The 15,241-nt window shown below is 49.2% G+C and overlaps 1 protein-coding gene across 1 annotated transcript in view; it reads right to left on the bottom strand.

The window, feature by feature from the left end:
- SLC4A3 (solute carrier family 4 member 3) overlaps positions 1 to 15,241 on the bottom strand; it is a 475,170-nt gene that overhangs the window by 51,987 nt on the left and 407,942 nt on the right. Inside the window, exons 17-19 of the mRNA XM_086958435.1 lie at positions 13,041 to 13,247; positions 8,382 to 8,471; positions 3,727 to 3,893 (exon numbers count right to left, since the gene is read on the bottom strand). Coding sequence (XP_086814561.1) covers positions 3,727 to 3,893; positions 8,382 to 8,471; positions 13,041 to 13,247 — 464 coding nt within the window. The remainder of the gene's footprint in view (positions 1 to 3,726; positions 3,894 to 8,381; positions 8,472 to 13,040; positions 13,248 to 15,241) is intronic.

Genomic DNA, 15,241 nt, shown 5'->3' on the forward strand with positions numbered 1-15,241 from the left:
AAGAAACCATATCAATGCTTTTACAGTTCTATTTCGCAATACTTATCTTACTGTACGTACTTTTTATAATAACAATTATTGCAATTGTGGCAATACATTTCTCTTGTACGAGAAGAAAGACTGTTCAATAAATGTTAACCCTTTATTGACAAACGCCCGTCTCTCTATTCTCTACATCTCGTGAAAGTAAACTGCACTAGACTGACTGAGTGAAATACATGTCTATTGTTTCACACGACCCTAGAGATTGACTCTTGATCTGAGGAGCAAAGTTGTCATGTTGCACGGTTGTTGGAAAGCTGAATCCCTTCTTGTCTGTGCCAAGGAAGCTGATCACTTCCTATGCAGAGAAGAAAGTTTCCAGTGACCTCTGAGCTAGTTGGTAACACAACCCAATTAAGTTTAGCATAGTCAGTGGAGGCCTGGAATATCCGCAGTTCCACGTCGATACTACTGTTTATGTTATTCCAATGCGCAGGGCCTAGTGGGAAACTAGGAACTACACTACATTTCCTTTCAGACAGGGCATTTCAGGTTACAGCTCCCCCCTTCCTCTCCCATGTCCATCTTAGCAAGCAGGGGTCCCCCAGGGCTCTGCCTTAAGTCCCTGCTTGTTCAACCTCTAAGTCCAGCCTCTGGCGAGAGTAGCACATGAGCACGGCCTGACCCTGGTCTCCTACGCCGATGACACGGAACTGGTGGTGACCCTCTCGGACGGCTGTGTCTTAGGCCCTGCGTGGTTCCGAATGGGCTTGAGGCTATCGCACAGTGGATGACCGCTAATTGCTTACAACTTAATGCTAGTAAGTCAGAGGTGCTGTTGGTGGGGAAAAACAAGGAGCTCTGGAGCACTCAGTGGTGGCCGACATCCATTGGTTGTGCCCCAATCCCGAAGCCAGCGGTAAAAAATCTAGGGATCTGGCTCGACTCCACACTTGGGTTCCAGGAGCACACAAAAAATGCGGCAGGCACCTGTTTCGGACTCTTACGCGGTCTAAGGCCCATCTTGGGGTTCTTCGATCCTGCCACACACCAGCTGATCATTCAGGCCACCATTCTGTCACGCATAGACTACGCTAATTCATTGATGTTAGGCGCCAATAAGGCGGAGGTGAACCGCCTGCAGCGAGTCCAAAACGCTGTTGCACGGGTCTTGCTCAGGCTCCCTAGATCCTGCCCCATGTCAGGCGCTACTAGGCAACTCCACTGGCTACCCATACCTAAAAGGATTGAGTTCAAAGCGCTCTGCCTTGCCTTTAAAATCCTTAAATTATCGTCCCCAGAGATTCTATCCAACTTGCTAATTCCATATGTCCCCAACCGCCTATTACGCTCTGCAGAGCAGCTGTTGGCTGTGGTCTCCCGTGTGAAACGGGCTAGAGCCAGGTGAAGGTATTTTTGCTACCTGGCTGCCAAGCTGAGGAACTCCCTTCCCGCACAGACTTGCCGCCTGGATGACCTACTTCTCTTCCGCAAGGCCATTAAAACTCTTCTATTCCCCATGTAATAGTCCTGCTGCCTCTGTCTTTTGCCTCCAGCGCCGGGACGCCCCTTTGCTGGGGCAGCTGTGCGCTCTATAAAATTACCTAACATAACATAACATAACATAACCGCCTTGAGCAGAGGTACTGGTCTCTGGACAATCACTGAAGTGAAACCGGTCCAACAGAGCATGGACGATGATGGATTGCTGGTTGATGAACATGTTGAAGACTGTTAAGCATATAGTTTTGTGGGAACATGGAAAATACAGCTAAGCCGATTGTCCAGCTCTTTGCTCCTAATGGGAAGGTGAGATAGTGAACAGACAATATATAGTTGTGATTATGTACAGACCGTTCCTACAAAATGCCACATTAAGGGCTTAAAAGGCCTTGGTCATGGGGGAATAGTGATTCTTTGACGAGTTCCAGCAGAGCCACGTTCCCCTCCACAAGGTTCAATGGGTGAGGGTATACAGGCACTCTGCATTGATGGGGGTGGGCAGTTTTAAGTCCATGATGCAGGGAGGCAGGGAGGAGGGGTGGTTTGGGGAGTTATGAGTGGGATTGTTACAGGAATGTTTAAATTTCATTGTGTAACTTTGGAAAACGTGTCTGCAGTGCATTGGTGGCGCACGCGGGTCATGCTAGAGGGTCTAGAGGAGTAGGTTTTCCTCTGGGTAATTAATTCTACTTCCAAATCCAGACTGTTACACGTGATACATTGGGGAGGTTTGTGACCTCGTCTCGATATTGGGAAGGCTGGCTGCTCAATATAACGTTGCTCTATGTGCCAGCCAGACTGCACTCCGCTGCAATGGCCGACCTAGTGTCACACTTACTAAATCTACGCGAGGGTGACTTGTTGATAGGGGGAGATTGTAATGCAGCCCTTAATGGAGACCTGGATAGGAACCACCCAAACAGGGAGAAGCGTCTGGGAAGATACTAGCAGACTTTTTGAGACCTATGGGGCGGCTGGATGTTTGGAGAGATTATAATCCTTCATCCCTCCAGTATACCTTTCCCTCAGGAGTACATGGAGCTTGTCTCGGATTGACTATATCTTTGCCAGTGCCGGCCAACTCCCTATGTTTGGGGCAGTGACACATCTCCCTCGGGGCATCTCTGAACATTCCCTGATAGTAGCAAATCATGGAGGCACTCCCTTTGTCACACGCTATGAGATGGCATTTAACCCCTGGTACTTAAAGGTGCCGACAATACGGGAGGAGCTCACGAAGGCTACCAATCACTATTTCAAAGAAAACTACGGGTTGGCAGACTCGGCCACAGTGTTGTGGGAGGCATACAAGACGGTGGTGAGAGGACAGGGTGTTTCTGCGATTGCAGGACATAGGAAGGAAAAAGAAAGCAACTACAAGAAATAGAGGGTTAGATTGACCAACTTGAGCGCGAGATTGAGACTCAAGATGAGACACGGTTACAAGATAGATCAAGGATAGTGTAGACGTTTGCAGACAACCTTAAAAGATTTTATGCGCCTACAGGGTCCTCCACTTACAACGAGGCACATGAACTGTTGGCCACTCTAAAAAAACTGTTCTTGAAAGCATAGATGTTGAGAAGTTAGATTCAGCCTTGACTAATGAGAAAGTGACCAAGGCAATTGGATGATGTGCCATGTCAGAGCAGGATGTCGATGTGGTACTGGAGTCAGGATAGTGTGTGGATGATGAGCCATGTCAGAGCAGGATGTCGATGTGGTACTGGAGTCAGGATAGTGTGTGGATGGTGAGCCATGTCAGAGCAGGATGTCGATGTGGTACTGGAGTCAGGATAGTGTGTGGATGGTGAGCCATGTCAGAGCAGGATGTTGATGGAGCACTGGAGTCAGGATAGTGTGTGGATGATGAGCCATGTCAGAGCAGGATGTCGATGTGGTACTGGAGTCAGGATAGTGTGTGGATGGTGAGCCATGTCAGAGCAGGATGTCGATGTGGTACTGGAGTCAGGATAGTGTGTGGATGGTAAGCAAAGCCAGAGAGGATGTTGACAAAGTACTGGAGTCACGATGAGGTGCTAGATGGGATATTGTGATGAGGAAGTAAATAGGGTTCTGGTACAGGATGGTATGAAGGTTTGGAACCCGGATTAGGATACTGACGTAACTAGGATATGATTAGAATGCGAACGCACTAGGAGGTGACACATGTTCTGTTGCCTGGAGTTCTGAAATTGAATATGTTCATCCACATGATCATGGCATACACACTATACTCACGTTGTGATCTGGGTCTCCATGAAGATGAGGATGAAGACCAGGAGGGCTGGAACAGATGAGCCAAACATCATCCACATGGGGAAAGGTTGCCTGCTGCCCATAGGTGGGATGAACCAGCCACGCTTGTGTGGAGATGTAACCGACAGTCCTGATGGGACATTCAGCTTCTGTGGAACAAGCCCAGAAAACATGGAAGAAAGTGAAACAGGTGTAGGGCTATACCTGCGATGGTGTCAGTTGGGGAGATTGAATGAAGGGTTCATGTGTTCTGTTGCATTTTATTTGATATCTGCTGTCAGTGGTATGTGCTTGATCCGCATAATGCTGAGTAAGAACCAAATTCAATCCTATTCCTTGTACAATCTGAGTTTAGAGCATTTTACAAAGCTGGATCAATCCTATGGGGAGCTGTGAAAACACCGTGAACTTCACTGAAGAGGGAACAGCATTCAGGACACGTCTGCAGCCTTATGCAAAGCAAACCACAGAATTCTTCTGAGAGGCTCGGTCACTGCCTCGACGGCATCAACAAAACAACTAAATGGTTTCACAGGTTCCTCGTTCGCAGATCCCTCCAGATTAAAGAGGATCCTTTATCTACTGAATGCGGACCCTCTCAGGGGCCCGCCCTTTCCTGCTTCACTGTTTAACACATATTCACTTCCTATGTTTGAGCTGACTAGTATACACCAGGCTTCGCTCCAATCACACGCAGATGATACCCAGGTCTACATCAGCTTTCCTCGTGAAGATTAACCTGGTATGGATTTGGAACGGTTGGGTCTGTTCACTCAGAAGATCATCAGCTCACTCAGTCCAAGACTTAGCTGGTTATGTTCGGTATCAAGGGTAGGACTTTCCTAGCCACCCTATGGTTACTGGAGATCTTTGATTACAACCAACCCATCAGATAAGGTAACAAACCTAGGGTTCCTATTTGATGCTGAAACCGACTTTAAGCCCCAAGTGTTCATCATTAACAAAAACTGTGGCTTCCACATCAACAGGCTCGAACCCCCTCTTTCTCTCCTCTCCTTTGAAGAGCCCTGCTCAATGCAGCTCCTGAGTCTGACTACTGGGATGCCTCCTCATGGGGTTCCCCAAAACCTCTCGATCAGCCGCCACGAGCCCCAAAGTCTACTTTTTGGGGTCTTTTTTAGGTAAAAGAGACTACGTTTACAGTTTTGGACCGCCTCTGACAACCAGTCATTGAGGTAGGGGGACGACTGGCACCCCTGACCCCGAAGGTGTGCTACGACTACCGCCATCAGTTTCGGGAACACCCGGGGGAGCTGGTGAATCCAAGGGCGAGCACAGTGAACTGAAAATGCTTCTCTCACAAACTGCATGGCACCGATTGGCTGGCAGGACAGGGATATGGAAATAGGTGTCATGCAGGTCCAATACCACCACCCAGTCTCCAGGGCTAAAAGCCTCGGCCAGGGTGGGAATTCTAAATGTATAAGAGACAGAGGCAGCACAGATCTAGAATAGGCTGAAGACCTCCATCCTTCTGGGCACCAGAAAGTAACAGGAATAACATCCAAGCCCTGCTTCTGGCACCGGTACTTTCACTACAGCCGCTTCGGCACAAAGGGTTTGCACTTCCGGACGCAAACTGGAACCCTGGTTTTCTGTCAGTCACTGGGCTGAAGGTGGAAGATGCAGCGGGGAAGAAAGGATGGTAAGGCATAACCTTTGCAGTACTTCTGCAGGACCTACCTGTATGACGTGATCACATGCCAACCTGAATAGAATTGGTGGATTCTACCTCCCGCCGGCTGTCAGTGACTCTGTAAGGTCAGGCTGAAGATGTTTGGCAGGTGGGCTGTGCACGGGAGGTTGATTGAATGTCATGCTGACCTTGTCTGCCGCATGGTGGGCTTCTTTTGTGAAATTTCTGGATTCTCTGTTGGGGCTGGACAGACTGGTGGTAAGGGATCCCTCAGCCAAAGCCATGAAAGTAACAGTGAAATGGGTGTGGCTGGTGAGACTGGACAGAAAGACCCAGAGAGCAAGATGTAGCCCAGCTCTCCTTGAAATGTTGCCAGGGCAGAGTCAGTCTTGTCTCCAAACTGGCTATTCCCATTAAAGAGCCTGTCCATCAGAGAGGACCAGACGTCATCTGTGAACTTGGCAGTATCATGATCACCTTGAATAGCCTGTGAAAGGACAGAGTGAAGGCCTTTTGGTTCACCAGGGAGGACTTGTGACACAGAGTGCCAGAGAACGCTAATCTAAAGGCCTAACAAACAGGAAGCATTGATCCAACTTAGGCCAAAATGTCTCATGAGATGAGGCACTTTCCAAATGTCTACCATCACTTTGATTCCCTATCAGGGTAAGTAGTAGGGAAACTCGAGTTGTGCTATAACCGGCTGCATAATTGGCCCCAAAGTTGGCCAACTTAGAGAGGATACAGTTGAGGCCACCCATGTGCTTCCTCAGAGGAGTGGAAACGGAGCAAAAGCACGAGCTCCGCTTTGAAATCTGGAGCTTTTTGTGCTTATTGAGGATTTGAAGTTCGCTGAAGGCCAGCGTCTAGAGTGACTCCGGGAGTGGGACCGAACTTGGGAGTGGGACTTGGAGCGGTCTGATGCTGCGTCTTCTTGTGCTTGGTGACAAAGATATGCCTCGTGGTCTCTGACACACTTCAGGTTCATCGTTGCAGGTCTTGCAGTAGTGACCTGACTGGATACATTTTTGAAGAAAGGGTCTCTGAGAGATGAGAGAAGCTCCAGATCCGTGTCTGGTGGCAGGGAAAGACAGGAACTGGCATCAGTGTGCAGGACTGGCACCCACATAGGACCCGCGCATGTGTTGCGGAGAGGACAGCTTCAGTGCAGAACCGCACAGTGTCACCTTTCGGAGGGCAGATGTACTGTGGAAGAGTTTCCGGATCCAGTCTTACAACTGGGAAATATTCAAAAGGTGTGGAATCTGCAGCAGGAGGTCTCTATCAGAATCTCTTCTCTGGCTTGCCAGCAAGAATAACACAGGAAAGGTAAACTCCTGCTTAAGACAGCCATATACAGCCTTGCAACACAGGGGGGCATTCTTTATCAGAAAAGACTAGCTGAAGTGACAACAGTTTTGAATAATGATGTCAAATTCACAGCTTTAAGTGCTTTAGTCTGAATGTGCACACCCTAAATATAGTATTATGACCCACATACATGTGTATATGAGTCAGTGATCACACGTTTGTATATGTGTCAGTGATTACATTTACCTGTGTATATAAATCAGTGATTGCACATTCATGTGTGTATGTGTCAGTGATTTCACATACGTGTGTATATGTGTCAGTGATTTCACATACGTGTGTATATGGGTCAACCATTAACCATACATGTGTATATGTGTCAGTTATTTCACCCACATGTGTATGTGTGTACTGAAGGCTGGATGCTGTTCATTGATGAAATGTATTTACCCTGATGAAGTGCTGCGGCACGAAATGCATTGGGAATGAACATGCACAGACCATTCATTTGAATATTATCACGCATCTACAAGAATTACATGGATAATGTTTGCGATCATCCTGAAGCTGTGATGTAACAGTGAGTCGATTGAATCTGGATGAAAATTAAAAGACATGAACTGTTTGGATTACTCAGATTGACTTATTTGGATTATACCATTTACACAATTGATTACGTTTGTTGAAGACATTCGTCTCATAAAGGAGTGCTGATGGGCACACTGGTACGATTAGCAGTGTCCTAGATTTATCTTTGAGCCTAACTCCCCAAGGTCAGAGGGAGCAACACGCCAGCACCTAAACATTTAAGTATTTCCCACGTGAAACAATTGGAGAAACTGAATAATGAGAATACACTTAGAGTGCCACACACACACTAGATTTTAGTGATTGCACATACTTGTGTCAGTGATGGCATATACCTGTATATATGTGTGTGATTGCGCATACATGTGTATATGTGTCAGTAATTGCACATACATGTGTATGTGTCAGTGATTGCATATACCTGTATATATATGTATGATTGCACACATGTGCATATATGTGTCAGTGATTGCACATACATGTGTATGTGTCCAGGATTTTACATACAGGTATATCTGTGTGTGATTGCACATACGTTTGTATATGTGTCAGTCATTGCACATACATGTGTATATGTGTCCCTGATTTTACATATACGTGTGTATATGGATCAAAAATTGACCATACATGTGTATATGTGTCAGTGATTGCACATACATGTGTATATGTGTCAGTGATTTCACATACATGAGACAAAAATTGACCATACACATGTATATGTGTCAGTGATTGCACATGCATGTGTATGTATCAGTGATTGCACATACCTATATATATATATATATGTGTGTGATTGCACATACGTGTGTATATGTGTATATTTGTCAGTGATTGCACATACATGTGTATGTATAAGTGATTGCACATACCTGTATATATGTGTATTATTTCACATATGTGTGTATATGTGTATATGTGTCAGTGATTACACATGCATGCGTATGTGTCAGTGATTGTACATACCTGTATATCTGTGTGTGATTGCACATATGTGTGTATATGTGTCAGTGATTGCACATATGTGTGTATATGTGTCAGTCATTGTACATACATGTGTATATTTGGCAGTGATTGCACATACCTGGGTATACGTGTCAGTGATTGCATAGTCAACAAGAACCATCAGCAGAATGGATATTGGGATCCCAAAATCTCCAATTATTCGTCGTGCCTGTAAAAGCAACACGTGGAGAGTATGAATTTATTTTGAGAGCTGGCCTCTGACATTAGGTTATTTGCACACATATCTAGTATTACAGAACTATTCACATGTCTGCTTACAGATATATCCATGTCTCAGGACTATTCAGACATTCGTTCATGGATCAGTTCAAAGCAGTGCTTAATTTGTAAAAGAGTAAGTGTCTGGGCCCTTCCCAGGAGGCCACTGCTGCCTGCACCACCCACTGCCCCGCCAGGTCCACCCACTGCCCCGCCAGGTCCACTCACTGCCCCGCTAGGTCCACCCACTGCCCCGCCAGGTCCACCCACTGTCCCGCCAGGTCCACTCACTGCCCCGCTAGGTCCACCCACTGCCCCGCCAGGCCCACCTACTGCCCCGCCAGGCCCACCTACTGCCCCGCCAGGCCCACCCACTGCCCCGTCAGGCCCACCTACTGCCCCGCCAGGCCCACCTACTGCCCCCCAGGCCCACCCACTGCTCCACCAGCACCACCCACTGCCCGCCAGGTCCACCCACTGCCCCGCTAGGTGCACCCACTGCCCCGCCAGGCCCACCCACTGCCCCGCCAGGCCCACCTACTGCCCCCCAGGCCCACCCACTGCTCCACCAGCACCACACACTGCCCGCCAGGCCCACCCACTGTTCCACCAGCCCTACCCGAGCAGTCTTCATTGAACTACTAACCATCACACTCCTACAAGTGTTATAATTCAGCTTATTCCAGGCCATCCAAAGCTGTAATGATGGTGGGAGTGGCAGGTAAGGTTCTTCTTTAATGTATATTGACTTATTAAATTCGGTTGTGCTCCTCTCAAAATCCAGCAGACAGCGCCACCATGTGGTGGACTGCCACTAGAGCAGGTGCTGACAATTAAGCACTGGTGCGGAGCACCAAAAACCACAGGCTCAAATTAAGTACTGGTTCAATGGCACCAGAGCAGCCAGACAACTATTCACAGGTCTGGGGGAGATGTGGCTTAGTGGCTTGAGCTGACGATATTTGTAGCCTCTGGACCCAGACTTGAAGGGCGGCCTCTGTATCTGGCTCAACATCGTGTGATTCAGGGCAACCCACTGAACCTCCCTGTGCCTCAAATGCGTTTGTGTAAAACTCACTTGATGTACACGATCTTGTACATCACCCCCCCCCCCCCCGCTTCCACCGAGGGATTTGTGGTGCCCACTGGGCCACATGTAGAGCTGCCTATCACTACCATCCTAGCTGATGGGACCCAAAGTGCCCTGGCTTGCAGTGATGCCCAGGCTACGTCACGGGTTGCCGACACTAGTGAAAGTATGTCCCCCACACTGAAATGAAATGAAATGAAAAATTATATTCATATAGCGCGTAACTACCCAGAGGCCTCGCAGCGGCCGGTAGGACACACTGACCCCCTCTCCTATGTCGGCCAGCGTCACTTGACCCCTTTCTTTCTCATGCGCTCAAGCCTCGCCCATCCGTCAGCACAAATTACATTAACACCAGTGGTCGAAGTGGGGGGGATCGAAGGGGCACCACGTGCCATACTTCTTTCAAATAGAAAAATGCGTCGCCCTACTTTTTTTAAAAAAACACCAGCGTCCCGGGGCGGTTTTTCCGATATTAAAAGCTTCCGCTGAAGTTTTATTCAGGGAGTCTCCTGTGCTGTGAAACCAAAGGTGGGCACACGGCTAAAGCATAAACCAGCCTTCCTGCCAGGGTGCCAGCTGCCTGAAAGAAAAGCAAATGTGAGCATTCGGGTCATCTGCAAATATATAGGGTGCTTGGGAGCCAAACTCGCTTCAATTGATGGAACCACTTGAAGCTTCCTGGTGACACAGATGTATTCTTTTTGGCTGGTAGGGCTGAGCTGTGAAGAGCTTGCATTTAAGGGACAGGCACATAAAAAATGCATTATGTACAGTGGGTATTACTAAAATCTATATTTGGAAGCCCCATGCAGTATTTTCGATCATTTTGTGTCTGACTATCTTATAGTTTGTGTAATAATGCAGGTTTAAAATAATGGTTTACAAATACACAGCACTACAAATACACAAGTCTCTATTCTCCACTGCACCAACCAAATGTTAACTCTGCGTCTCTCTGGTTACACCTGCACCCCTCCACTGCATTGACTAATAGAGGTTTTATAATGTATTATATAGTGTATTTGTAAGTAACTAACATCATTTATTTTCTTTTGTTTCTCATTTAAGCTGTGTGCTATTTTACATTTAGCTTCCCTAAGGTAAAAGACAAAAAAAAGTACATATTTTTTTTTTTTTTAGCCAATCCTATGACCCCGCCCCCACGCTTACTGATCCTGCCCCATTGCATTCAGCATCGCAGTTCCTATACTTTTTTAGTGCATTTTGACCACTGATTAACACATGCTGTGAGCCTTGTTTTGCTGGCCCGTGCCCTCACCCTGTGTCGCTGGCACACGCCCTCACCCTGGACCGCTGGCCCCGCCCTCTGCCTGTGTCACTGGTCCCTGCCATCCCCCTGTGTTCCTGGCCCTGCCCTCACCCTGTGTCGCTAGCCCCCGCCCTTGCCCCGTGTCACTGATCCACGCCCTTGTCCTGTGTTCCCGGCCATGCCCTCACCCTGTGCCGCTGACCCCGCACTCACCCTATGCCGCTGACCCCCACCCTCACCCAGTGTCGCTGGTCACTCCTCATGCTGTGTCACTTCCCAACACCCTGTGTCACTGGTCCCCCCCATTCTGTGTTACTGGCCCGCCCTGTGTTGCTGGTCCCCACCCTCGCCCTGTGTCACTTCTACCCACTGTGTACCGCTGGTCCACCCTCACCCTGTGTCACTCCCACCCTGCATCGCTGGGTCCAGTCTTCACACTGTGTCGCTGGTCACCCCTCATGCTGTGTCAGTGGTCCCTGCCCTCCCCTGTGTTCCTGTCCTCTGCCCTCACCCTGTGTCGCTGGCCCCACCCTTGCCCTGTGTCACTGCTACCCACCCTAGCCCTGTGTCATAGCCCCCACCCTCACCCTGTGTCACTGCCCCTGCACCCTGTGTCGTGATTTCCCCCCTCGCCCTGTGTCGCTGACCCCCGCCCTTGCCCTGTGTTCCTGTGTCATGATTCGCTCTCTGCATACTCGAGACTCCATCCAGGGGCTCTCCATTGTTCTAATAAGCTCCCACACCCTCCCCTTCATGCATATACTGACTTCCAGTCATTTGGATTCTACTTGCAAATTGTCATCCATTCCCAACCCATGCTGGGGCTTGTGAGAGCCAGCCAGCTCATGCTTGAAGCCAGCCAGCTCATGCTTGAAGCCAGCCAGCTCATGTTTGACACTCCATTACCCAGAATTCCCTGCTCACTGCTTTGTCTCCACCCCTGCAGGCCCTGGGTGGGTGGAGGAATTCAGCCCACCCGTGGCTGGCTGTGAGCTCTGTTAAGCCGCAGCTCCCTTCAGGCCAAGGTTGGTCATTGTAGCTGTGTACCGGTGAGGAGACCAGTCCTTGTTTCCTGAGCTTTTGATATTCCTTGATTCCAGAGCTATAGTTAATCCTTGTTCCTTGATTTCTAAGCTATAGCTATTCCTTCTCCTGAATTAGCCCTGTCTACAGTGCTACCTTGTTCCCTGAGCTCCTGAGCTATAGTTATTCTTTGTTTTTGTTCCTGGGCTTCAGCTATTTCCTGTTCCTGATTTGCACTGTTTGCAGTGCTCTCATGACTCCTTGTTTCCTGAGCTGTAGCTTTTTCCTGTTTCCTTGAACCAGTATTGCCTGCAGTGCTACCATGACTCCTGAAGCTTTGGTAGTTCCCTGTTCCTGAACCGGCACTGCCTGCCGTGCTGCCTTGACTCCTGAGCCTTAGCTCACTTCTTGCTCCTGCCCCAGCACTGCCTTCTATGCTACTTTGTTCCCTTGATTCCTGAACCTGCACTATTCTAGTATACCTTGTAGCCTCCCCTTCTGTATATCCTTTTCCAGTCCCTGCCTTTCTTCCCATTTCATTCTTTCCAGTTCCCAGCTTGCTGTCTTTCTATTCTGCTGGCCCCCGCCCTCGCCCTGTGTCACTGGCCCCGCCCTCACCATGTGTTTCTGGCCCCTGCCCTCATCCTGTGTCACTGGCCACACCCTCATCCTGTGTCACTGGCCACACCCTCATCCTGTGTCACTGCTCCCACTAGTGTTTCTTATCTCTCCCTCACCCTATGTCGTTGGCCCCACTCTCGCCCTGTGTATCTGGTCCCTCCTTCGCCCTATGCCACTGTCCCCCCACCCTGCATCACTGACCCCCCCTTACTCTGTCCACTGGTCCTCGCCCTTGTCCTGTGTCGCTGGTCCCCACCCCTGCCCAGTGTCACTGCCCCCCATCCTGTGTCACCAGTCCTTGCCCTCACCCTGTGTCTCTGGTACCCCACCCTGAGTTGCTGGTCCCCGCTGTGTGTTGCTGACCCCCACTCTTACCCTGTATCGCTGGTCCCCACTCTCACCCTGTGTCGCTGGCCCCACCCTTGTCCTGTGTTCCTGGCCCCCGCCCTGTGTCGCTAGTCCCCCCCTTGCCCTGTGTCGCTGCCCCCCCCACCACACCGCCATGTTCTCACCTTCCCTCCCAGGAAGCGGCTGTTCCTGAACTTGCGCATGAAGAAGGCGATGAAGAAGGTGCCCAGCATGAGGATGAGGGAGAGCAGCGCCGTGTTCGGCTGCATCCGGGTGTCCGCCGCGGAGGGGCTCAGGCCCGGCGTGCTCGAGTTCCGGCTGTGCCTTGGATTGGGGGGGTATGACCTCAGGAGGGGGTGCTCCGTAAACACCTGAGCGGGGGATAAAGTCAGAGGACATTCAGTCAACACATGCAGAGGTGCGGAAGAGTGCAGAGAGCCATGACAACAAGGGCGGAGTCACTAACACAATAACTTCATTTACAGAGAGGTCCAGTTAAAGAACCTCCAGAATGCAAAATGTTCCTTATTGGCTCCGAGTCATCACTGCAAAGGTTTGAGATCAGAGGATGCAGAGGAGGAAGGACTGCAAAAATCACAAAGATCCTACAGAGTTTTATATAGCGCAAACTTGACCCGGAATCGTTACCAGAGCGTTTTACATGAGCACCAGTTGCATTACATGAGGACACATTCATTTTCGTTAGGCACAGTGAGATTAAGTGATTTGCCCAGAATCACAGGATGTTCAGGGTCATTGCAGAGACTCAAACCCGTTTCCCCAGATTCAAGGTCGACCGCCCTAGCCATTAGGCCAACTCCTCTTTGTGTGGTTGTATTTTAGTTGCTTCAAGATATATATACTGTACTACATGCTGATGCAAGGCATGCAGGGAGGTTCTTAACATGTACATGAAGCCATTGAACAATGGGTAATATGCCGCTTTCTCCACTAAGAGGTAACTTTTGGTTCCTCTGTTGTGAAACCTTCGAGTTGGCACAGGAGTGTGGGATTGTGTCGATTGGGAGTTGTTATTTTTTTCTGTGAGAGTCGGACGTACCGACTCATCCTGTTCTCTATATACTCAATAAATGACCTTCTACTTACCATACCGATTCCTTGCAGTGGCGACGAGTTGACCGGGTCAGGAAGAGTCCCCCACGTGGTGTTTCTGATCTTCAGACATCCTGACACATCGCCAAACACATCCTCTGTGTCTGGTGTCACCTTGATGAAAGCCGTTGATGTGCAAGCAATGAGCGTACGCTTACAGAACGCCTCTGCCCGCCTGATCCTCGACATCCCTCGCTCGACACAGCCACATTGCCCCCCACTAGAGAGACCTGCACTGGCTGCCCGTCAGCAAGAGGATCACCTTCAAGCTCCTCGCCAATGCACACAAGGCACTCCACAACACCAGGCCAGCGTACCTCAACAGCCGACTCAGTTTCTACACCCCAAACCGTCAGCTCCGCTCTGGAAACTGCGCCCCCACTACCATCCGAAGAGTGACCTCCGGCAGCTGATCCTTCTCTCACCTCGCCGCCAAGACCTGGAACGCCCTCCCCATCCCCTTACAGCAGACCGAAGACCTACTAACCTTCAGGAGGCTACTCAAAACCTGACTGCATATGCAGTTGCAACATTCCCCACCCCCAGCGCCTTGAGACCCTCATGGGTGAGTAGGTGCTCTACAAATGGACTGATTGATTGATTGATTGGTTTCCGACCGCCTACTGGCCCCTTGGTGGATTTTGATGGTTTTGGTATAAGGCGCTGCCTTAAACCAGCATCAGCCCCTGGAAGATTCACAACCATGAGTACATGGTGGATTTTGACTGCCTTGGGCACAGCGCATTGGCTCGAGCCGGCCCCTGCGTGTGCTTTCTACACCCGACTCCTTTCTTCGCTGTTGGCTGACGTCACCCCCTTAGCGTCATCACGCTACTTGCAGCCATTTTCTGGTTATTGGTCTGAGTCCAAAGCAACCAGAGTCATTCGAGCTGATGCACTTCGCTGTTCTCAAGTACAGCGTACAGCATCATTTTCTATCGCTGATATGCACAGCTGTGTCGTATTGTTATATCAATTAAGGAGTCTCTTACGCTGATGCACTCAGCTATTCTTGAGTGCTACTTTAATCACTGATACGCACAACTTCATTTGCTTCCTGTATTCAATCGCCAGTATTGCGTACAGTGGTCATTATTTGCTGATATGCACAACTGGGTTCTTTTTGTTCTAATTTTTCACGTTCATGTTATCCTTTTACGAGGTGTGCACTGGAAGATGTCTGCGCTGATGCACACAACTTTTACACCATACAAGTAACTTCTTACAACACATGAACATACTGTTTGAGTTC

The sequence above is a fragment of the Lissotriton vulgaris genome, chromosome 2_1 (assembly GCF_964263255.1).
Source record: "Lissotriton vulgaris chromosome 2_1, aLisVul1.2, whole genome shotgun sequence".
Classification (NCBI taxonomy): Eukaryota; Metazoa; Chordata; class Amphibia; order Caudata; family Salamandridae; genus Lissotriton; species Lissotriton vulgaris.